This window comes from Marmota flaviventris, chromosome 13 (assembly GCF_047511675.1).
Source record: "Marmota flaviventris isolate mMarFla1 chromosome 13, mMarFla1.hap1, whole genome shotgun sequence".
Lineage (NCBI taxonomy): Eukaryota > Metazoa > Chordata > Mammalia > Rodentia > Sciuridae > Marmota > Marmota flaviventris.
This window is the reverse complement of record NC_092510.1, coordinates 98896158-98921759: the sequence shown is the minus strand read 5'-3', so window position 1 is coordinate 98921759 and position 25602 is coordinate 98896158. Positions and strand designations below refer to the sequence as shown.

At 46.0% G+C, this 25602-nt stretch overlaps 1 protein-coding gene and 1 non-coding gene across 2 annotated transcripts in view; both read right to left on the bottom strand.

Annotated features, from left to right (window-relative positions):
• Gpr107 (G protein-coupled receptor 107) overlaps positions 1 to 24752 on the bottom strand; it is a 68731-nt gene extending 43979 nt beyond the window's left edge. Inside the window, exons 1-9 of the mRNA XM_027942839.2 lie at positions 24584 to 24752; positions 12791 to 12913; positions 12206 to 12256; positions 11884 to 11963; positions 9681 to 9820; positions 7220 to 7257; positions 4472 to 4528; positions 1200 to 1310; positions 458 to 591 (exon numbers count right to left, since the gene is read on the bottom strand). Of these exons, the coding sequence (XP_027798640.1) occupies positions 458 to 591; positions 1200 to 1310; positions 4472 to 4528; positions 7220 to 7257; positions 9681 to 9820; positions 11884 to 11963; positions 12206 to 12256; positions 12791 to 12913; positions 24584 to 24724 (875 nt within the window). The 5' untranslated portion in view covers positions 24725 to 24752. The remainder of the gene's footprint in view (positions 1 to 457; positions 592 to 1199; positions 1311 to 4471; positions 4529 to 7219; positions 7258 to 9680; positions 9821 to 11883; positions 11964 to 12205; positions 12257 to 12790; positions 12914 to 24583) is intronic.
• LOC114100940 (U1 spliceosomal RNA) lies at positions 22504 to 22666 on the bottom strand. The gene has a single exon (XR_003584175.2). It is a non-coding gene; the product is annotated as a U1 spliceosomal RNA (small nuclear RNA).
• Positions 24753 to 25602: the final 850 nt, after the last annotated feature.

Below are 25602 nucleotides of genomic sequence, written 5' to 3'. Positions count from 1 at the left end.
AGCATCTGGGGGTCAACACACAAGGATCAGCCAGGTGCTGAGCCGCTGACTGCAGTGCTGGACAGGACCTCTGTGCTCTCACCTGGGCAAATGAGCCTCATCACCAGCCTCCTCGAGGATGAACCACCCTGCAAGGGACCAAGGCGCTCATTCTTGAGGCCTGAGCAACAGGGTCTCTGCTACGGAATCACTCTGATTATGCATTTTACTGTACTTGGATATTATTGAAACTTTTGGATTCACTTTTTAAACCAAAAATGATTATTGTAAACACTGAGGCACACAAGGTCTCCCACACTGGAGGGCTTCTGCTGCCCCCGAGTGCTTCAGGTAAGACGCCCTTCAGAGAACAAGGCTGCGAGCGCTGGATCCCCCCAGGTGCAGGATCCTGCTTACGGTAAATCACACAAATCTCAACATACTCTAAGGTGAAGGGCTCAAGGAAGTAATAGTTTACCGTCGTTTTCGAAGGATGTGAATCCAGATGGTCCCAGAAAGGAAGAAGAAAAAGGCCATAGAAATGTACAATTTGGGGAGAGGGATTTCTCCTGCTGAAAGATAGCTGTCAGGATTCTTCTCTGTGATCTCAATCTGAAACCGACATAAAATTAAGTTACTTTTCAGCAACAGATCACCTCTTACTCAGCAATTTGGAACCTCAGCTGCTTCACTGAAGCTCAGGAGAGTGAAGAACAGCAGAACATCAACCACGTTCTTTTTCTTTTTTCACTCTGGCACTAGGGATTGAACTCAGGGTGCTTTAACAGAGAGCTACACAGCAGCCTGTTCTTATGTCAAGACAGTGTCTCACTAAGTTGCTGAGGCTGGCCTTGAGTGTGCAATCCTCCTGCCTCTACCCCTGGAGTCTCCGCCACCACGCCTGGCAATGCCCACAGTCGTAATGCACAGGCTTTTTCTTTTCTTACTTAGGAATTCTCTGCTGAAGTATCCTGCACACTGCCAGGGATGCTAATCTGGCCACATTTTTTTTTCTTAATGAAGTGATTTCAAAATCTACTCTTAGGGGCTGGAGATGTATGTAGTTCAGTGGCAGAGCACATGCTTAGGTATACATAGATCCTGGGTTCAACGCCCAACACCACACATAGAAAAACAAACAAACAAAAAAATACAGAAATATATGTCTTTAATTTTACACAATCAAAATCCCTGAGGAACAGTCTCCACAGGGTACTCACATCAAGGCTGAATGAAAACTTGTCATTAGGCCGATGTTCTTTGCCAGGGCACTTGTGAAAATAAAGACTGTAAAGGCCTTCCTGGTCATCAGTGCTGATGTTAAAAAAAAACTGAAAATAAAGAAGAAAAAAATTAAGAGAACTCAAATCTTTAGCTTTTTAAGTCTTAGACATTACTTATGAATATTACAGACAGAAGAAAAGAGACCACTTAAACTCTCCCACAGCAGAGTGTAAACTGATGTTTTCTTACTCTATAGTCTCCTCCCAGTACTTACAGCAATGTCCAAGCACAGAATGACAGGTGGGCCTAAGCAGTAGACACCTCGCCCCCACCACCTAACTGCACACCACACTTCCACACCTGCCTCGTCACACATCTGACCATCAGTGTTGGATTTGTGCAGAAGTCTGCAAAGGCAATCTAACATGCACTTATGCACTTACCTAGTTTTCTTTTCTCCTGCTACTGAGGATGGAACCCAGGAGCACTGAACTACTGAGCTACATCACCAGCCCTTTTTGTTTTTGAGACAGACTCACTAAATTAATGAGGCTGGCCTTGAACTTGCAGTCCTCCTGTGCTGGCCTCCCCAACAGCTAGGGTTACAGGCATGTACCACTGCACCTGGCCAGTTACCTAGTTTTCAAGCCAACATATTGTTTTGCTCTTTAGGAAAAAAAAAAAAAAAATGTTTTTTATAACAGAGGACTGGTGCAGTGGCACACTGCTGGAATCCCAGCAACTCAGAAGGCCAAGGCAGGAGGATCACAAGTTTGAGGCCAGCCTCAGCTTAGTGAGAGCCTGTCTCAAGATAAATAAAATAGGGGTGGGGAGAGGGCTCAGAGGTGGTTCTTGCTCAGCTGCCCAGCTGGACTTGTCACTTCCTACCCGGGCCTCCTAGGAGTGCATGCAGCCCTGTACACAGCCCAGACCTCCGCTCATTAATGCGCATTTTAAAGTGCAAGGTTGGGGGAGAAAGGGGCAGCTTTTGTATTTTCTCAAGGACGCAGTGAAGCAGAGGGGGTAAACACACAGGTGAGCCCTGGAGTGAAACAAGCTGGGATCTGAATCCCCCCTTAGGCAAGCCACCTGCCTCCTTGGGCCTCGGATTCCTCTTCTGTAAAATGGCCCTTTCTTTTTATAGGCTTCTCCCTTGCAGGGTTTTTAGTACCTTCTTCTTGAACCAAGGCATGTAATACACGCGGTGTCTTTGTGCATGCATTTTTCCATCTTGTATTCTTTTTGGCCGGGGGGTGCACTTTGGTTCAGGGGTGCGCTATATTTTCCATGGCCTCACTCACTTAAGAAAGAAAAAAAAAGCAACACCCCCCCGCCCAAAAAAAAAGAGGATGCTCAGGGAAAGCCTTGCTGGGAAGGTGCCAACTGACAAAGACCTGAGGGATTCCGAGAGGCACGCCACAGCAAGAGCACAGCGGAGGCCTGCAGAAGGAGCAAGGTGGCCCACGTGAGGGGAGTGGAGTGAGCAAGGAATCGAAGAGAAGCTGAGGTCAGGGAGACAACAGGGGCCATGTCACCCGGGCCTTGGAGGCCGGTGGAAGGGCCGGGCATTTCCTCTGAGTCAGAAGGGAAGCTGCTGGAGGAGTCCGAGCAAAGGCACAGTCTGCACCTCTGGAGACTCGCAGCTACTCACGCCAATGGTGATGAAAAGGACAGCTACTGAGCTTCAAGAACGTAAGATCTTATTCTTTCACTGTGAAAGAATAAGAACAGCAGCGTGGGGTTGGGACGCTCTGAGATGGTAAAACAAAGTGGGTTCCATGGTCACCCATCGTCACAAGGAATAGACCCATACACTAAAGACCTGGGCAGTTCACTATAAGCAAATTGGTCCTCAATTAATAAAAACTGGTTAGAAAAGATGCCGTGATTCCAATGAGTTAATTATAAAACATTATTTGTGCTTTGAGTTTTTGTTTTCTGTTACCAGGGATTGAACCCAGGGGTGCACTACCACTGAGATACATCCCCAGTCCTTCTTTGTTTATTTTGAGACAAAATCTCACTAAGTTGCTTAGGGATTTGCTAAATTGCTGAGACTGACCTTGAACTTGGAATCCTCCTGCCTCAGCCTCCCTAGTTGCTGGGATTATAGGCATGTGCCACTGCACCTCGCCATTATTTGTACATGTAATCTAAAAAAAAATTATACTCCTAAAAACCCTATGAGACAGATCTCATCTTTTTTTTTTTAAATATTTTTTGTTGTACATGGACACAACACCTTTATTTTATTTAGTTTTTTTTAATGTAGTGCTGAGGAATGAACCCAGTGCCTCATGCATGCTAGGCAGCGCCCTACCACTGAGCCACAATACCAGCCCCATTTTTTATTTTTCTGTTTTGGTACTGAGGATTGAATCCAGGGACACTTAACAAGTCTTTTTTATTCTGAGACAGGGTCTCCTTCAGTTGCTTAGGACCTCACTAAGTTGCCAAGGCTGGTCTTGGTTTGCAATCCTGCTTCAGCCTCCCGAGTCACTGGGATTACAGGCATACATCTCTGTGCCCAGTTTCATTTTTCATTTTTAGACAATGAGGTAGTGAGGTTCAGAAAGTGAGTTGTCCAATGTCACCTATCCTTGTATGAATGCCATGCCACGGCCATGAAAGCATTCACATGCATTTAACACTGTGCCAGTCAAGGGGCCACCCAAGGCCTCTGGCCTCTCCTAGAACAACATCACCACCCTCCATTGTCACCAATGGTCCTCTCAGGTGCAGAATTCTATGCACTAACATGCTCTGGAGGGAGGCACCTGGGGCTGGAGAGGCAGAGGGGTCATAGGATAGCCAGGCAGAATTGGGGTGGAATCTAAGCCTTATTGCTAACACTGGACATTTACAAAGTTATTCATTCTCAGAAACTTAAGATTTGGTAAGCAGGTGGTGACATTATCCATCTTGCAGGTTTTTTTTTTTTTTCTTTCTTTCTAGTACTGGGGATTTGACCCAGGGGTGCTCTACCACTGAGCTACACCCTCAGCCATTGTTTAAAATTTTGAGACAGGGTCTTGCTAAGTTGCTGAGGCTGTTCTCGAATTTGCAATCTTCCTTACTCCACCTCCTGAATACAGGTGTACGTGTACCACCCAGCTTCCCATCTTGCAGCTTCGTCACACAGAAAGCTACTGTAAAGTAACTACCACACAGCCTAAATTATTATTACTAAATTCAAAATGCTTTGAAAAATTCACCCTTTTACATGGTAGAGATAAGTTTGGGGAAACATTCCTAAAGGAAGACGTACCTGAAATGAAACTGCCCCAGCATTGTTATGAATAGAAAAGGATTTCTCTCCTGTTGCCTAGAAAGAAAAACAATCTGTTTAGAATGATACTGGCAGAATAAGTATGCTAATTAAAATTAAAACTGATTTTAAAAATCCTTCTTAAGCCTTAAAATTGTTGACCCTCAGGAGCTCTCTACAGAGAAAGCTCGGCTATCCTTTGGAGCTGTGTGTGATCCCCTTTTGCAGGGGCCTCCTTTCCCCAGCTCTCTTCTGCTGTGCACTCCCTGCTGGGGTGCTCCTCCCAAAGCCTCAGCAGGAGCAAGCAAAGGCCCCGGGTTCCATCCCCAGTGCCACACAATACAACACATCAGAAAGCTTCAGCAAGACCAAGGGCGCAGGCCCAGGCACAGCCTGACCGTCAGGCAGACTCCATCCAGGCCTCAACCCTGCATGTGCACAAGAAACTGGTATAAGCAAGCAGGGACCCAACTGAAGACAGAGGCAGTGACATGGACAAGCTCAAAGTGCTATGCCCAGGAAAAGAGGAAAAACAAGCACATGCTGCATCATAACTTATACAAAGTACTAGAGATCTAATTTACAATGTGACAGATCAGTGGTTGCTTAGGGACAGGAGGATTTCAAAGGGGCAGGAGAAACTTCTGAGGTGACGGATACGTTCCATTTTGATTGTCAAGTCAAACTTATCAAATTGCCACTTTAAGTATGTCCAATTTACTGTGGGTCAATATAACTCAACAAAGCTGTCAAAACCAATCAAAACACTGCTACTTCAATGTCCTGTCATTGAAATATCAAGATATTTAAACCAAAACTTTCTCTATTTTTCCACTTCTGCCATTTCTACCATCCATTTCTCTCAAAAAACCCTCTAAAACAAAAACAAAAAAACCTTTCCCCTCCCCTTCCACTAACTGGCCTCCTAGACAGACTTCCTGCTTCACACCCCAAGCCTGGAGGCCTGGTGTCATCACAACAGCCACCTGCTGGTCCCTCTGATGTTACTCTCTCCCTCTCCAACACACCCTGCACATTACCTTCAGAATGAGGATCTTTAATACTTTCTTCACAATATTTCCTGATAAAAATCTCAAAACCTCCTGTTGTCTGTGAATACGGCTGCTATCTGGGCTGCTGTCTGACCGCATGCTACCTGGCCCTTTACTTTAAGTAGGCCAGCGCCGAGCTCTTGTCAGGCACATTCCCATTGCCCGGTCTTTGTCAGTGCCCCTTCTCTTCACCCCTCTCCCTCTTCCCTAAACAAACTCCAAGCTCAGTCCTGGAGAGTCCTCCTCCCAGCGGGCTCTCCAGCTGGCTCTGTTCCCCAACCTAGACCCTCTAGCACTAAGTGCTGTGCAACCCAGCACTCAATTTCACTTTGAAACTATTGCAGTATGTCAACCCCACATCCCCAAAGAGAAGACAACTCCTCATAGTTTAGATGCGTGCACACACATTTGTGTGTATGCACAAATTCATATGCATAAACACATACACATTACACACACACTCAGAAAGCTGAGCACACATCACACTGTAGCAACACATGCACACCATGTTTATAGCAGCACAATTCACAACAGCCAAAGTATGGAAGTAGCTTAGGTGTCCATCAACAGAAGAATGGATAAAGAAAATGTGGTATATACACACAATGGAGTTTTATTTAGCCATAAAGAAAAATGACATAGTGTCATTGGGGGGGGGGGGGGGGGGCGTCGCACTGAGTGACCAGCATTTTCCTTCCTGGGATCGGTAGAGCTCTGTCGGTCACTTTCGTAGTGATCTGGTCACTTTCGCAGAGGCCCTAGACAGCTGCCCTAATCCTCAAAGTAGCAGAATGTGTCTTCAAGCGTAGGCGCGCCTTCCTGCAGCCCCAGGGGTGAGCTACGCTCACCTGTTCCTTTGTGATATTACCCCTTTGCCCTGTTTGGGATAGAATGTTCCATGGAAACGCCCTTTGCGTGTCCCCTTCTCTTGATGTGCCTTTGGGTGTGGCCTTCCTAGCTGTCAACCAGCCTGCTAACAGCAGACATCATGAAGATAAGACTCAGCCCCCTGACACCTGACCCCTTGCCTCATTTGAATGGCTTCTAATCAATAAAAGGGTCAGCATGTGCTCCTCGCTCTCTTTCTGTAGACCCTTAAGGTCAGAGGAGCCGTCACAGGACCCCCAAAGAAAAAGGTATCTCTTGTCTCTTGTGTGGGGTTATTTCACGCAGCCCAGTTCCCCTGGAGTGACCCTGAGTGTTTCTGTCACCAGGAATGTGGCAATTGTGCATGTAAATGAATGGAACCTGAGAATATTATGTTAAGCCAAATAAGCCAAATCAGAAAGTCAAGGATAGCATATTTTCTCTTGTATGTGAAAACTACAGAAGGAAAAGTTAAAGAAAGGTAGGCCGGGGGAACTTAAAAACAAAAGATCAGGGCTGGGCTGGGTCTCAGAGGTACAGCGCTTTCCTAGCATGTGTGAGGCACTGGGTTCACTCCTCAGCACCACATTAAAATAAAATATTGTGTCCACCTATAACTTAAAAAAAAAAAAAAAAATCAGTAGAGTACAAGGAAAGGAACCCGATGGGGAAGTGGGGAAGAAGAGAGAAAATACTGGGGAGTGATATTGGCCAAATTATATCGTGTGCAGATATGAATACATAACAACAAATTCCACCATGATGTACAAATATAAGGCACTAATTTAAAAAAAAAAAAGCTAAGCACAAGTAGGTGATTAGTTCTTACCTTTGAATCCACTGTACTTCTTTTAGACTTTCCACCATCTAGAAACACAAACATTTTAAAAATATTACTGCATGATCCAGCTCTCATATAAACACACACACACACATACATACATACATATAAAAAGATAGTATAATTTTATGAGACTCCAGATTCTCTAATATCAAAAACTAGAAACATTCCTGGCTGGGTGTGGTGACACACACCTAATCCCAGTGGCTAGGGAAGCTGAGGCAGGAGGATTGCAAGTTCAGAGCCAGCTTCAGCAACCTGGCCAGGCCCTATGCAACTCAGTGAGACCCAGTCTCAAAATAACAAAGTGGGGGCTGAGGCCGTGGCTCAGTGGCAGAGCGCTGGCCTAGCATGTGTGAGGCACTGGGTGTGATCCTTAGCACCATGTAAAAATAAACAAATTAAGGCATTCTGTCCATCTACAACTACAAAATAAATAATTAAATAAATAAATAAAATAACAAAAAAGGGCTGGGGATGTGTCTCAGTGGTTGAGTGGCTCAGGAATTCAGTACCTCTGGGTTCAATCCCAGATACAGGGGGGGAAAAAAAACCAACAAAAACAACATTCCTCTGAATTAAGCTCACAGGTAAGACAAAGAAACCCTGCAGACTGACATCTTCTCAAGTCACAAAAGACAGTTTTTTTTTTGAGCAGCAGAAGCAAAAAATTAAGGTGTGCTACAATTGTTATCAAATAAATGATAACAGGAGAATTCACGTCTTTGTTGTGTCTTTGGTACTAGGAACTGCACTGGGGGGGGGCGCATTTTATCACTGAACTATATCCCCCGCCCTCTTTCTCTTCTTAATCTTCTTCTTCTTCCTCCTCCTCCCTCCTCCTCCTTCTTTTTAATATTTTTTAGTTGTAGATGGACACATACCTTTATTTGATTTATTTATTTATATGTGGTGCTGAGGATAGAATCCAGGGCCTCACACGTGCAAGGTGGGCGCGCTACCATTGAGCCACAACTCTAGCCCTCTTTATTTTCTTTTGAGACAGGATCTTGCTAAATTGCCAAGGCTGGCCTCAAACTTGCAATCCTCCTGCCTCATCCTCCGGAGCAGCTTGGACTACAAGCGTGTGCCACCACACCCAGCTGTAGGGAACTCTTTTCTGAATAAGCTAGTGCATGCTATTGCCCAGCAATAAAACAGGAATAATTTTCCTTATTTTCTACATAATTATGTTTGAAAATAATAATTGTTTTCAAAAATCATATATTATATCTACTTACACACATGGAAAAATTAATCACAAATAATTATTAGTGTGATGTATGCTTTTTTGGCAGTGCTAGGGACACAATTCCAGGATCCTGTGCTGTGGGGTGGGCTCTCTGCCGCTGAGCCTCACCCCCAGCCTGTACTGCACATATTTTAATTTTCCCCTCATAGCAAGGAGTGTCACAGTTGCCAGCAGCTTCCTCACAGAACACAGTGGTGTCTGTGCCGCTTTTCCACCTAAGATCCTCTTCCTGGGGAAGACAGCTCAGGGTAAGGGAGAGTTTCAGAATAACAAGAACAACAGGGCATTTTCTGCCCAGAGAACAGTTCTGAGAGCACGAGGAACCTATATCAGAAGGAGATAGTGCACGGATACAAATGTGATATTTGTGTGTCTTTCTTTTTTGGTATCAAAGATTGAACTCTGGGGCACTTTACCACTAAGCCACATCCCCAGCCCTTTTGTTTTTATTTTGAGACAGCATTTCCCTAAGTTGCTAAGGCTGGCCTTCAACTTGTAATCCTCCTGCCTTAATCATCTCAGTATTTAGTGAGCTTCTGTCTCAAAATAAAAAAATAAAAAGGGCTGAGGATGTAGCTCCATGGTAGAGCAGCCCTGGGTTCAATTCCCAGTACAAACAAAAGAAGTAGCCCTCCAGTGCAGCAATACTGGCAACAGTGTGCATGAAGTGGAAGTGTCTCTTCTTGGGGAAGGGGTGGGCAAATAACAGAACCTGACTAATGGAATATATTAAAGTTAAGCAAAGAGGCACGCGTGGAAAATTATGAACATGACTATGAACTTTAAGACAGAGGCTCTAGACTTAGGAAACAAGCTTATTAAGGAAACAGAAGTTACTAAGATTCTAACCCTGGGAGTAAGAAGAGACAATGGCTTTTCCCATTTTCTCTGTATTTTTCACATTTTTCTTGGTGGTCATGTTTTTGTATAACCTCCAAAATAAAACCGTTCTAAGACTGTTGTCCTAGGGCTGGGCTTTGGTTCAGTGGTAGAGCCCCTGCCTAGGGCGTGCGAGGCCCTGGGTTCAATCCTCAGCACCACCTACAAATAAATTAATTAATTAAATAAAGATATTGTGTCCAACTATAACTAAAAAATTAAAAAAAAAAAAAAAAGGCTGTTGTCCTAGCTGTTGTGCCTCATGCTTGCTTTCACTCAGAAACCCCACTCCCCCAGCGGGCCCTCTGCCCAGCTCACCTAGTGCCTGCTGAGTGCGGTTGCCAGCTGGGACGGCAGCGACACCAGGCTCCTGACTCTGGCCAGGGACTTTCTCATCCTTGCTGAAGATGATCTTTGGTAACTGGGTACCAGCTTCTGGTGGAGACTTGATTTTTACTCTATATCCAAACAAGACAGAGGGGGAAAGTTCAAAGAAGTATTCCCAGCCATTTATTCAGTGCCACACAACAGTCCCCCTGACAAGCACACACCCGCGCAGACATGAGACTCCCGGCAACGTCCTACCATGAAGGTCCTACTACCCACAGTTTACAGAGGCTGGAACCGAGGCTCAGAAAGGTTCAAGAACCTGCCCAAGAGCACAAAGCCAGGAAGCAGCCAGGTGAGGAACCCAGTGGTCCCTTTCTAAAGCCAGAATTCTTAGCAGCCACATGATTCTGCAATAGCTATCTCCCGCTAAGTATCATTACTATGCTCAGCAAATTGATACCCAAGGGAAGCCTCAGAGGGCTAAGTGTACTATTAATTGCCTGTCTAATATCCCTTTCGAACCTTTTTTTTTTTTTTGCTGTCCTGGGGATTGAACCCACAGGCACTCTACACTGAGCTACATCCCCAGCCCTTTCTAAATTTAATTTTGACACAGGGTCTTACTAAGTTGCCCAGGCTGGCCTTGGACTTGGGATCCTTCTGCCTCAGCCTCCCAAGTCACAGGGATTAAGCACATGTGCCATCAGGCCTGGCTTACCTTCTCTCTTCTTAAGAGACCCAATTTTGTTTAGTCCAAGGCTCCCCCAGAGGGGCTGGTGACAATTTCCATGCCTGAGTGAACACATGACCTAAACTAGCACATGCAAGCGCCCTAGAGCTGGCTGGGGGAGAAGCATTCTGTCTCTTTTCCCCTTGGCTGGACAGGAATAAGGAAGCAGAGCCATCTGGTGAGGAAGAAGCGGATGCTGAGGAGGGCGGAGCAGAGATGGAAAGTAGGAGCATCACTGCCATCAGCAAGCCACAGTGGCCTGCTCCCACCAGCCGCTCCTCTGGACTTCCAGGCAGGCAAGACGATCACTATCCTCACTATCTAAGCCAGGCTAAGTCAAGTCTTGCTGCTGGCTGCCAAACTCACCCTAGTTAGCACAAGAGATAGCCAGATTCGATTTTCTTAAATGAAAACAGAGCCCGGGCCGAGACTGGGGCTCAGTGGTAGAGCTCTCATCTGGCATGTGTGAGGCACTGGATTCCATTCCCAGAACCACATGAAAATAAATAAGAATAAAAAAAGGTATTGTGTCCATCTACAACTAAAAATACTTAGAAAACAAAAAGAAACAGAGCTTGCCACAGGGAGTGCTCGCTGCCCAGCGTCCATGGTGGTTCACGGCACAGCAGCCCTGTCCACTGCAAGTCCACCCTCTGGGGGCTGCTGTGATCTGCTGTGACAGAAATCCTGAACACACTACCTCACCCTGACTCCTCTGAAGTCTCCCTCAAAATCACACACAGCAAACGTATGAAGTGGCTGGTAGAAACGGGCTGAACCTGACAACACAAAGTCCCCTGCTTCACCCAAGTGCAAAAGTTTTAAAAAGACTAAATGGCCAGAAATCCTCACCAACAATCTTTCTTGGTCTTTGTTTGGTTTTGGTTTTTTGCAGTGCTGGGGAACCCAGGGTTCCCGTGTGCTGAGCAGGTGTTCTACCCCCCTGCCACATCTTGCCACTCACCAACAATCTTGGTGGGCAGAAACCATTACTATGAAATCGGCAGGACACTGAATCCGGAGTCACACAGCCAGTGAGTGGCAGAGCCAGGCCCTGGACCCAGTCCTGTTTCTTTCCAGGTTCCCCTCCAACTTACTCTCCATCAATACCAAGCTCAGCTAACAGACGCACCCCGCTATCTCCTGCCACGCCACCACTACACAGCCGGCTCCTTTTACCGGGAATGCACTCCCTTTTCTCACCGGTAGGTAGGAGGCTACTCACCAAAGGCCTCCCCTCCCCTTCTTCCCTCCTGACTTTCTCTTCCCTTCCACCCCACCTTGCTCTCTTCTGCCTGCTGCCCTCTGTCTCCCCCACTAATCCACACACTGCTGGGGGAGTGTCCGCCTCCCTCCTCTTGTACACTACTTGGCACATGGCAGACACCCAGCAAATGGCAGTGTGCTCCCAAACAGCCTGACTGCATCCAGGGGTGAATGAAGAACATGAGAATTACTTACTCACTTCTGGAGAGGTCTAGGATTAGAAGGGTGACAGAGACAGACTGTTTCCTTAAAATGCAATAGTTTACATCTTCATCCTGAGAAAGAAGAATCAACTGTGTATATCCAGTTCATTCCCAAGAGGAAGAACAGAGCATTTTAAAAAATAAGGCCAACAAGCAGCTCAGCCTGCATTCAAACAGTGAGCCTGCTGGGGACTTCAGAAATGCCCAAGAGCCAGACCAGCCACCCCTGTAGGAAACATGGCTGGGGGGCCTGCTCCCCCTCACTGTCCCGGGCTCCAGTGGAGACAGTGATCAGGTTGCCACTTAGTACTCACCAGGTAGGAAGAAAAGCCATCATTCTTTGTACGGTCCAAGCTGAATCCGATCTGAGGGGAGATGGGGGTGGGGGTAAGAAGAGAAGCAAACATCTACAACGCCCCACCTTTCTTACTCAACAGAACAGAGAGGGAGGCACTTTAGGCCTGGGTTCCTCAGCATTTTCTTACTATTCACTTTGTAACAAGGCGATGGCTGCATGACTCAAATCACCAATCGCTACATTTATTCAAGAACCACAACTTAAGTATTGAAAGTAAACTTGCCAGATGCAATAGTGCAGGCCTCTAATCCCGCAGCTCAAGAGGCTGAGGCAGGAGGATCGTCAGTTCAAAGCCAGGCTCAGCAACTTATCAAATCCCTAAGCAACTTAGCAAGACTCTCAAAATAAAGGCTAAGGCATTGTAACTCAGTGGTAGAGCCCTCCTGGGCTCAACTCTCAGTACCAAAAACAGAAAAGTCAAACTAACTGTTGCCTAACATGCACATTGGACTCATCAGCTTGATTCTCTCCCTGTTCTCATGTCCTGTGTATAAGCATGGGATGGCGGGGGAACCCTCACCCAGGCCAACAGGGTACTCACAGCTGCATCCTTGTCCATGGCTCCTTCAGGCTCATGCACGGAGAGGCTACTGACGTTGACCACCATGTACCCATCCTTGAAGAACCCAAAGGTGTTCAGGTGAACTTTATGTCTCACATCATCCTAAAGAGATTTGTGGGGATGGAATTACTAACAGGGAAACGATGATTTAATCTATTCATTTGCTTGAAAACCTATGGCACCTAGTTTCCTGCTAGGCAGCCATGCTCCCACCATATGCTCACTGACACACATATGCTGAGGTAAGTTATCTGTCTTCAAAAGCTGAAGATGACTCCTGAGAACTTTAGGAGGTGCGGAGTTTTGCAGAGGGATGCACACAGCGGCTCCAGTTCACCCCAGTGCACTTGTTTCGGTTCTGGGACAGATTCTGTGGTCAGGGGGAACAGGAAGCCCAAGGCAGGAAGAATCACATTTTAGGCATGCTCCAGTTCCTCAATAGTACAAAGCCTGGCATCCAGCGGGCACTCAAAATGTGCCAGGGAGAGGGAGGACAGGAGTGGCAAAGGCTACTCCAAGAATATGCTCATTTACCTACAGCTCTGCCACCTCGCTCCTCCCACTGCAGGATGGAGAGTGGCAGCTACGTGTTAATTTTCTAACCAAATCTAAATCAGTTTTTTTTTTTAAAGTGCATTTGTAACTAAAAAAATGATACCGAATCTGATGAGTTTTTTGGGAACAAAGCCTTCTGCAAAAGGAATCCCAGGTACAAGTCAAGTGGTCACAGCAATCTCTGGGTTCAGGGAAAACCCTAAGCTCTGCTGAAATGGCGCCACACAGTAGGTGTCTGTCCCTGCCTGACTCTGCCTCACTGTTATGACTGCAGTCTCAACCAAACCAGTACACCCCAAAGACAGCAGACAATGGTATTAAAAATACTCCTATAGCTGGGCTCCACCAAGACACCTTCTGTTTTGTAAAATCACTGAGGATCATTTGCCCAGGGTGCAACACCCTCAGTACGTCTTCAGCTTGTCTGCATAAGTAGTCATTACTCATTTCCAGACTGGGCATCTCCTAGGTGGCACAGGCAGTCCCACTCAAACACCAGAGGCCTGTGAAGAAAGGCCGTAGGCTAGCTCTTCAGCAGAAACCAACTGCACCCCCCACCGTCCCCAGAGTACCCCCCACACTTCACTGCTCTGAGAAGGCTAAATTCCCGAGCCCAGTAGTCGTTGCTTTTGAGAGTCTTGGCTTCTGGGTTAAGGAGAAGAGGGACATAGGTCCTGTTCCCCTCCCTGTTCAGGTCTAAGGCTTCGGCCCATTTGCTCTCAGCCAGTTTCAGAATTCAAGGCTCTGGGGTCCAGGTTTCTGCAATGTGTGCTGCAGCCCCAGCTTCCCTGTCTTAACCTGCTGGGTTTCAAAGGCCCCTGAATTCCCCTTATTTTCTTAGGAGCTCAGCTTTGCATTTAAAGTCTGTTTGCAGGACTTTGACTTCCCAGTGGGATGGAGTAGCTAGAAGTAAACCTGTACTCTCACCAAGAATGAGAAAAGCCAGGCAAGATGACACAAGTCAGCAATTCAGAACTGCTAAATGGAAGAAACCAGAAAAGCTATCTCATGGCCTTTCTCAGGATTTTGAGAGAATTAAGCCCTACAAAAAATAATCGGAGTGACTATTTTCTCAACTTTTCCAAGGACAGTACAGGTCTACTACCATCCTACAAGCACAGGAAAGAAATTAATTCAACTTAATATGTGGACCGCCTGAGTACATCAGGGCCTGATTCTGTGGCAGAATCCCCAGCGGAGCTGAGCTGCAGAGACGAGGAGAAGCAAGGGATGGACTGCAGGCATGACACTGGGTGGACAAGCCTCGTCCACAGGACAACTGCAAATGCAGGCTTGGGAGGTGTGACAGGGTCACTCCCCAGAGAACAGAACTTTCTAGCCACTGGGGGAGGCAGGTTTAAGGAGCTTCTGGAGGTCCCTGGTAACTGTTCCCTGCGGGCTGAGCAGGGTGTGTTTACACCATGAAAATGCACTGTGCTGCCCACTTAAAATGAGTAATTTATAGCATGTACACTATGCTCAAATTTAAATTCTAGAACCATGCTTTCTAACTTATCCAGCATACAGATGCTCTGCAGTAGAACAGAAGCCTGGTAAGGACTTTTACACCCATTTGAGTCTCCAGAATGCATGCTTTCTAGTTGTTTTTGAGAAAATATTTCAGCAGTTACAGCAAGTTTTTGTCCACATAAATAGTACATTCATTTCTTCTTGTTTCTTATTCTTATTTTATCATTTGAGGACACAATGCCATTAAAAAACATATTTTTTGATTCATATTTCACACAATCATCATGGCATCACTACTCCTAGTTTCTGCACTTTCCAAGAGCTGGATTACGGCCAAGGGCTCAACCTATATTCTGGCCCTCACTCAACCCACAGGACTAACAGTACCCTGTGATCTGGATAACACTCACTTGGAGGAGAAACGACACCCAAGACAATGCAAATTATGGAAGAGGTAAGGCGAAGATTTCAACACAGGTATGATATGCAAGTTATTTTCAAACTACTGTCTCCCAACATGGGAAAGACATTGAGACAGTATCATTAAATGCAAAGAACAGAAGCCAGACGTAGTCACAGCTACTCAGGAGGCTATTCAAGGCCAGCCTGGGCAACTTAGTAAAACTCCATCCCAAAATGATAAAATAAAAGGAGTGGAAATACAGTTCCATATAGAGCACCCTGGGTTTAATCCCCACTACCAAAAAAAAAAAAATCTAAACTATAAACAAAAAGATAAGCATTTATTTATTTATAAAAAACGTGAAAGAAATTCACTACTGAACTATGAAATGGTTGGGGCCAGTGGAATCATGGGTAATAATTTTTCTTTATACTTTTCTATATTTTCAAAATCTCTAACAATGTTCATGTGAATTATAATTGGAAAAACATCAAATGCTATTTTTATTTATCTATTTTTTAAAATTTTTTTAGTTGTAGTTGGACACAATACCTTTATTTTATTTATTTATTTTTATGTGGTGCTGAGGATCGAACCCAGCACCTAGGGGCACGCTCTACCACTGAGCCACAACCCCAGCCCTCAAATGCTATTTTTACAGAAAGTATTATCATTACTAATAATATCTGCATGATCTTTGTATAATCTAACACCTCCATGTTAAGTCATCATGCCATCACATCCAATAAAGTAGGAATGGAAAGGACCTTGTAAACTGTGCCTTACCAGACAACCCAAACACCAAGAAGCCTCGAGACAGAAGTGATCAGGAAGGGTACACATTCCATCACTCATTTAGGCAGGGTGTGGATCAAGGTGGGGTACCTGCCTGGCATGCTCAAGGCCCTGGGTGTCATCCCCAGCAACACAGAAATAACAGAAAACATCCCTTCAACCAACTATATTTGATTCAATTCAATGTAAATAAACAAAGACTTATAGAATACCACAAGGGCAGAGGACCAAGAGGTGAAAAATACTCGGTCCCTAGGAATATTCATCTAGGAATCTCCAACAGCCACTAGGAACAGGGAAATCTTTCCTTTCCCTATAGGGAGGCCAGCAGCTGGGCACTCTAGAACCTGTGTGCAGTCACTCGGGCAGCATCAGGGGAGGCAGGATCCTCCGTACTCCCACCTCTCCTTCCAAATGCTCTCCTAGAGCGCTGGGGTGGAGCTCGGTGGCACAGCACTTGCCTAGCATGTGCCAGGTCCTGGGTCAAGCCAGAAATACAGCAAAACACAGACATCAGATACCCTCCTGCAAGTGGCAGCAGTATCAGTTCCCTGAATGCATGAACCAAAGCAAGAGAAAGCACAAACAAGGACTTGTCAAAGTGCCATGGGACTACTGAGTCACATCTCAACATCCACCTGTCACTTCCATTAGCACTGAGGCACCAGGCAGTCTGTGCTTCCCCAAGATCAGGACTGCCAGCACCTCACGCTGCACCTGGGACTGCGCTCACAAGCCCTGCCCATCACATACACTCCTCCTAAACTCTGCAGGGCAGCTTCTTATGCTCATTTTACAGATGAGGAAACAGAGGCTCAGAGAAGTAAAACCTGCTTAAAATCACAAGGCTACTAGGTGGCAAAAGCAGTATTCTAGTTCAATTTAAACTCAAAACTTGTGATTTTAACCACCGCATACTTTTTATAACCAAATAAACAGTATGTCTTTTGTTTTGCTTTGAACTTTTTTCATTATACAGAAGTTGAAACACCAACTCAGTCAATTCTGTTCCTCACACTCTTCCCCACCCCCAAATGCTTAACTACTGAGATGCAAACCTCATATATCCTATCACCTCATCTATCAATATTTCTGTGTGTATCTGTGATAAGGGCTTTAAAAATAACAGTATCATAAACTATCTGTTGTTGTTAAGTCCCCCTCTGAGCCACATGCCCAGCCCTTTTTATATTTTATTCAGAGACAGGGTCATTGCCGAGATGCTCAGGGCCTTGATAATTTGTTGAAGCTGGCTTTGAACTCACGATCCTCCTGCTTCAGCCTCCTGAGTCGCTGGGATCACAGGCGTATGCCACCATACTCGGCTCATAAACTATTCTTAATTATAGCAAGCTGCTTATCAAGTTATTAAAGCTGCTCATCCATGAGAAGTCAAGATTGCAAAAAGAACATAAAATATAGTACTGGGATGTGGCTCAAAGGCAGGTTGCTTGCCTAGCATGTGTCAGCCGGGTTCCATCCCTAGTACCAAATAAAGAAATAGTGCAGATTTAGGCCTTCATTATGCATGCAATTTTTCCTCTCCTCTTCTTTCTGTATTTTTTTTAATTTTTCAAAAATTTTTTAGTTATAGATGGACACAATACCTTTATTTTTATTTTTTTTATTTTTATGTGGTGCCAGGGATTGAACCCAGTGCCTCATGCATGCTAGACAAGCACTCTACCACTGAGCCACAACCTCCCCCCCCCCACACCGCTTTTTGTTTTGTATTGGGGATTGAGCCCAGGGGTGCTTTGCCATGGTGTATGCCACTGTGTCTAGCTTCCTGTGGTTTTTTTTTTTTTTTTTTTTTTTTTGCATGCAACTTTATTACTGCCACCACAAATGATTTATTAGGATTTCAGAATACATACACACAATATACAGTGTGAAGTATATTCTTTCTTTTTTCAGTAGTGGGAATTAAACTCAGGGCTGGGGATGTAGCAAAATGGTAAGGTGCCTGCTTAGCATGCACAAGGCTCTGCGTTCAATCCCTGGTGCTGCCCACCCCCACAAAGAGTAATCCAACACTCAGGCTGGCCTTGAATTTGTTATGCTCCCTCCTCAGCCTCCTGAGTACCTAGGTTTATAGGCCTGGGTCACAGCACCCATATGTAAGGACTGTTTTATTCCACCCAGAAATACCAATGCTAATAGATAAAGATACATGTTAAAGGATATTCACAGCAGCTATTTATAACAGCTAAACCAAGCAATAAGCATGGGGTATAAACTTCCATCCACAACCCAATCATCAGTCCCCCTTACAATGGAGGGTTAAAAAGAAGGAAGTAGGCCCACATGTACTAACATTTCTTAAACATACAAAGGATAATAAATGAAAAATACAGTAACTAATCCAACAAGCATTTGCTGAGCACCTACAGGCACAGCTCTGATTTTAAGAATGGGGCAGTAAAAAAATGAACAAAAATCCCTGTGTGGCTGAGCCTGAACCCCAGGGACAGGCAGGTAACGAAGGAGCAGGGAAGAGGCATGGCACATAAGTCAGTGACTAGTGCTGCAGAGAAATAAAGCAGTGAAGGGGCCTAGGACACTGCCACTCAACTAGGGCAGTCCCAGGAAGCTTCACTGAGACGTGTCTCTGGGCGGAGACTGAGAGCAGCATGGGACTCAGGTGGCACCAGAAAGTATCGCCCTGAAGTGGAACCTGGCCTGCAGGTTAGGGACTGCAACAGGCCAGTAGGGCCATGCTTTGGCTTAGGAATCACTGAAGAGCTCCTCATATAACTTACTTACTTATTTTATAAAGCATGATTATGCCAAAAAGGGAAAAAGAAAGGCTTACATGTGAGGGATGTGTATATAAAGATCATTAAGGGTGTGCGGGAAAGTCTACAAAGACACAGCAAGTGCGAAAGGTGGTGAGGCTGAAGAGCGCAGCTGAGGGCCTGCGTGTGCGTGTTTTTCTTTTCTTTTTCTCTCTGGTGCTGGGGATGGAACCCACGGCCCTGCACATGCCAGGCAAGTGTTCTACCACTGAGCTGCACCCTTGGTCCTTTTTTTTCCTTATTTTGAGATAGGGTCTCACTAAGTTGCCCAGGCTGGCCTTGAATTTGTGAGGCTGAGGCTCCTGCCTCAGCCTCCTGAGTACCTGGGTAATGGGCATGGGTCACAACACACAGATGGAAGAACTATTAAGAATCCCCAGCAATCAAATATTTGATTACACTAATATTCTCAGGAAACAAACTGGCATACATGTCACCCAACAGCAGTCACTGAAAAAGGTATGTTCCATGTTTATATACCTGCCAAAGAACAGACACTTAATAGAGATTTGTACTTAAGAGTCTGTAACATCTGTAGAAAAGATCATTTGAAGACATACTGTGGTCAGGAGTCTAACTCAAGTACGACTAAGTATTGGTATTAAAATAATCTTCAAAGTGCTATAGATTACCACACATAGGTGCATAAAGGTAGGTAGAAAAAATGAAAAGGACCCATAAATTTGCATTATCCAAGTTCAAACAAAATGGAAATCTGTTGCCCAGCAATTAATTAAAAGGTAGAATGCTGAAGCCTGACCACAGAGCCTCATGCTGTTGGTCTCCTGTAAGGAAAGGAATAATCAGTTGTTAATGGGTGATTATACAGGGACCTTCACATCCTGCAAAATATGCCTTAGATAATCATATCCTCCAACTTAATCCTTCCCCAGGAATGTGAATAGTGGGTGGGGAGAGATAAATATATATCATGCTCTTGTTCCCCTCCCAACCCTTAAGTCACATTAATGCCTCATCTTCCATTTCAGTCTATTGGGTGGTGGCACCAACATCTAGCAATGTAATCTCTCCCACAGCGTGCTACCTGAGTCACAACTCCATGTCCCCTTTTTAAAATTTTTTGAGATGGAGTCTTGACAAATTGCCCAGGCTGGCCTCAAACATACAAAATGTTCTCGCCTCACCCTCCCAAATAGCGGAGATTACAGGCTGAACCATTGCACCTGCAGCAAGATACTCCCTAGCTACTGTCTCATGTACAGTAGCTCTCAAAATCTACACTTACTAGTTATAAAATTATTAAATATTTTGTATTTTTATACTATTTTTACGGGTGCTGAGGGTGGAACCCAGGGCCTTCACAAGCTAAGCATATGCTCTACCACCGAACTACATATTCCAGCACCTCCTTTTCCTTTTGTAAGTGAGTTGTGATCATAAGATGATCTCATAATCATTTAATGGATCACAACTCATTTGAAAAATACTAGTAAAGAGCTACGGACAAGAATTTTTTCTTTTTGCAATGCTGGGCGTCAATCACAGGCCTATGCAGGTCAGACAAGCCCTCTACCACCAGCCCAAATTCATACTTTTTTCCCTTTGAGGCAGGATATCAGTATATTGCCCTGGCTAGCCATGAACCCTTGGATTCAAGTGGTCCTCCTGCCTCAGTCTCCCAAGTAGCTGGGACTACATATGCCTGCCATCATGCATGGTTATTGTTAATTTTTGGTACTGAGAATTGAACCCAGAGGTGCTAAACCACTGAGCCACATCGCCAGCCCATTTTATATATTTTATTTAGAAACAGGGTTTTGCTGAGTTGCTTAGGGCTTTGCTAAGTTGCTAAGGCTGGTTTTGAACTCACAATCCTTCTGCCTTAGCCTCCTGAGCTACTGGGATTGGGCATATGCCACCACGCCTGGCTCTGTTATTTTGTATTTTTAAACACAATATAAAAACTTCATTCAAGCCAGGCACAATGGCATATACCTATAATCCCAGCAACTCAGGAGACTGAGGCAGGAGGATCACAAGTTCAAGGGCAGCTGAGCAACTTTAAGACCTTGTCTCAAAATAAAAAATAAAAAGGGCTGGAAATATAGCTCATTGGTACAGTACCCCTGGACTCAATCCCCAGTACCAATAAAAGGTTCACATGATGAACAAAGAGATGTAAGCACTAGGCATCCAGAAGAGCCACATTGCAAAAAGACACTCTGTCTCCCAGTGGAAGAACACAACACAACCGAGGAAGCAGGCGTGCAAAAGCATCAAATTTGAACATCCTAGCCTCTGGATCCAGTTACCAACTTACAAAAATACAAAGGAGAAGTGGACGTGTTAAACTATACCACCAGGTACATGCCCGTTCCTAGTATACAGGGAGCCATGAGCTCAATCCCTAGCAACACACACACACACCAGCAACCACTGTGCTAAACCATACTACAAAAAAACAATCAGCAAAATCTAGTATTGGGGGCCAGAAGAAGTGAAATCTTTTATTTAAAAGTATTAAAAGACAAATTAACCTATCACAATAAATGCTATTTAGATCCTGGTTTAAAAAAATTAAGCCATTTATAACCAATGGAAATTTGAACCTGATTTGACATTGATATTAAGGATTATTTCTTCTTGTTGTTGTATAATAGCTTTGTAGCTGTTTTTAAAAGAGCCCTTATTTTTATAGGTACACCTGAAATATTTACAGATGAAATAATATGATCCCTTTGCCTTGCTCTAAAATAATATGGGAAGACAATGACAAATGCTTCCAACAATGTAGAGAAAGGGGACCCTCATAAATCGCTGGTAGAAGCAAACTGATAGACTAGCTTAATATTTACCAGTGATACCAAGCACCTGGTGTTTTAACTCTAGAAATGTAGAAACAGTGCTAAACTGGCTAGCAGTGTGTCCTACTACTAGCTTTAGGAAACAGTTTGGCCGTTGCTCAAAAAGCATAAATCTTTCATATGACCCAACAATTCTACTCCACTCCAGGGTATCATCTAAGAGAAATGAAAATATACAGCCCCTGAAGATTTGCATGAGTGTTTGTAGCAGCATTAATCATAACCGCCAAAAAGTGGAAACAACCCAGATGCCATCAATTGGCAAGTGCTAAGCAACAGGTGATTTACCTGTACAAAGGAATCACATTCAATAAACAGAAACAAATTATGGTACACGGTACACCATGGATGAACCTCAAACATCTAAGTAAGAAGTCCAGAAGAAAAGACCACTTACTGTGATTCCATTTTTATGAAATACCCATAAAAGGCAAATTATATAGAGAGCTACAAAGAAGATTAGTGGTTGCCTGGAGCTGCCAACGTGAGAATGGGAATCAACTGCTAACCAACACAAGGGATCGTCTTTTTTTTTTTGGTACCGGGTATTGAACTCAGGGGCACTCGACCTATATTTTATTTGGAGACAAGATCTCACTGAGTTGCTTAGCGCCTTAAAGTTGCTTTGAACTTGAAATTCTTCTCAGCCTCCAAAGCCATTGGGATTACAGGTGTGCACCACCGCACCTGGCAGCACCAGGGATCTTCTGGAGAGGTCTGGGGCTGGACAGTGGTTGACAGCTGGACAAGTTGGTAAATTTAATAACAATCACTGAATTATACACTTAAAATAGGTGACTTTTATAGTATCTAAGTTACACCTCAATAAAGTTGATTATTTATTTAACAGGGAGAGCATGAATGCAGTCCCTGAATATGACAAATCATATAATCAAGTTTCCCACACTTGGGGAAATCGTAGGGGTCAGAACACCCAGAGTCCAGTGGATGAGCCTCCCCTGAGAGAACCACTTTCATAATCAGGGTATCTCCCCTGACGCATAAGTATAATAAAGTTGTTTTCAAAAGTAAGAAATACAGAAAAGTCTTAAGAGAAGGAATGTCAGCAGACTGAGAAAACCAGAAGAATGTTGGAAAATAAAGACTGAATTACAAAAGAAAAGATTCCTTTTTAATTAAAAACAAAATGGGAACAGGGAAATACACTTGGGGGGGGCTGCACAACAATGACGATGGTGGCACATGCCTACAATCCTAGCAACTAAGGAGGCTGGGAGAGGAGGATAGCAGTTTGAGGCTAGCCTGGGCAACTTAATGAGACCTGGTCTCACTACAAAAATTAAAAAGGCTTGGAGGTGTAGCTCAGTGGCAGAGCATCCCTGGGCTCTATGCAGTACTGCAAAGGGAAGGAATATCTGCATTAGCCACTGGTTGATGGTTATTGAGGCTGGGTGACAGGTACATGGAAGCTGATTACACAACTCTGCCCATGCTGGAGTACTTGAGATTCTCCGTGATAAGAAGGTTTTTTTGTTTGTTTGTTTGTAAAGATCAATGCATATTCCTGATATTCAGTAACCTCTTCAGGCTATTCTTGTCAGTCCAGGTCCCAGTGGGATTCCTATTTCAATTTCAAACAAAACAAGACAATCTAATACTCTTCCAAAAAGTTCTCTTCAGGTGATTTTCATTTCCTTGGACAAGAAATTAGAATGTTTACGAGAAAATTCAAAATTCCAGTACTGATTACAGAATGAGCACAATACTATTTTTGAAACATGTTACAAAGATAAAACCATTAAATAATTTAGCATTACAGGGATAAATCAATCACCAGAATTAAGCCAATTCAGTTTGCTTCTACCGATTTACAGGAATACTTTCCTATATCAATGAGGCCAGGCACCTGGTGTTTTAAATCCAGAGATGTAGAAAGAAGAGCACTGGACTGGGAGCTAGAAGGTGAGGTCCCAGTGTGTCCTACTGCTAGTTTTGCCTCCAACTTATAAACTGTATGAACTCAACGACACTACTTCATCTAAGACCAGATATCGTCCACTAAGAGAGAATTTTAAAGACAGGGTGTTCTGAACCTGGAGTGGGAAACCTGGGACAGGATTATGAAGCCTCAGACAGCCCACCAAAGTTTTGCCCAGATTTCAACGTGCACTTCTCCGCTCTCAGCAGATTCTCAAAGGGAACTAAGATCCACCATCCTTCTGAGGTTAAAACCCATTTTATTCAAGGCAATTTTTATGGATCTGGCCAAGCTTTCAAATCTGAAATCTGGATTCTTTAAACTGCCTGCATTCCCAAAATACAGCGTCACGGTTACAAGACGAACTTGGTGCAACCCACAAACTTCTTAGAAAACTGTACACTGGCTTCGGGTCATAACGATGCTCTTTCCTATTCCCCAGGTGTATTAATTAACCTGTGGAACCACCGGGTCGTTGCGTGTCCGCCTTGGAGGACTTTCACCGGTGCCTTCCAAGGCCAGAGCCCAGGCCCATCATGAAGCTGGCTGACGGGAGCTGGGAAGAGGCGCCAGGCCCCCTACTTGGAGGATTCCTGAGTAAGTAGTTCGAACGAGGAGTGACATTCCTCCGGAGAAGCTCGCTGCGGTCGCTCGGCGCCGTGCGCGCCCCGAACCTAACCGGTACACCGGGGCTGGTTCCGCGCGGCTCCGGCCCGCAGGCACCGGGGCGCGGAGGCGGAGCCGGCGGAGCAGGGACGAGGTAAAGCGGGTGAGGAGAGCGGCCGGCCGGCTGCGAGGACAGAGCCGGGACCCGGCGGGCGAGGCGGAGCGGCCCGGCCCCACCGACGCTGCGAAGCCCGCCGGCCCGACGGCCCGCAGCCCCCCGCCCTCCCGGGGCCGGGCCGGAGCCGGTGCCCCGCGCTCAGAGGCCGCGGGCCCGAGCTGCCCGGCCCGGGAGTGGCCCCGGCCCTCCCGGCCCGCCCTTACTTTGAGTGCCAGGTGGTGGACGCGGCCCAGGCCGTGCCCGGCCAGCAGCTGCAGCAGCCCCAGGACCGGGAGCAGCCGGAGGCCCGCGGCCAGCCGAAGACGGCGGGAGCCCGAGGGGCCAAGGGGCCGAGGGGCGGCCATGTTGGTTCCAGCATCACCAGCTGTTTCCTCTCCCGCCCACTTCCGGGGTCAAAGGGCGACGGCCACCGGAAGGGCCCGGGGAGGGGCTGGGCGGCGGGAATCCCACGGGCCCGGGAGTTGTCTCGCTCAAGGGCCGCCCGCCGGGTCACCCAACAGCCTCCCCGGCGCGGACCTTGTGGTCAGCCGGCGGAGGCCAGGCCGCCGGGGACGCCGCGGTTGTTGCCATGGCGACGGCGGCCTCCGGGGGCGACCGACGCCTCGCGGGTCTCCGAAGCGGCCCGGGCGGGGAGGCGGCGGCTCTGACTGCACCGGCGTCCGGGGTGGGGAGCGTGGGGAAGCCCTGAGTGGCTGGGTCCCTTGGGTGCCTCTCGGGCCCTTCCCACGGAATCTCTGCAGAAGTGGGTGCAGCAGGGGGGCGTGCTGGGACCCCTGCAGCAGCTCACTCCCTGGGACGAGCTGGTGAGACGGGAGGTAGGTGTTTTCCTCGCCCCGCTCCACAAGCGCGCCAACCTGGGCTCTAGAAATGCAGCCTTTGTTCCCGCTGGAGCCGGGGATCACTGGAAGCTCTGAGAACCGGGGCCGGGAGCGCGCACTGCAGCCGAACCTGCTGCGGCGTCCGTCGGAGATGAAGGGGTCGAGAAAACGTGGTGTCCACACACAGCGGAGTTGCATTCAGCCATAAAGAAGAACGAAATTATATCATTTACAGAAAAATGGATGGAAGTAGACATCATTGTGTTTAGCAAAATAAGCCAAACCCAGAAGGTCGAGTCGTTTGTTTTCTCTTATGTGGAAGCTGCAGAGGAAAGGGGGAAAGAAAGGTCGGGGGCGGGGCAGCGATCTCCAGAAAATCAGAGGGCCATGGGTCAGTAGTGGAA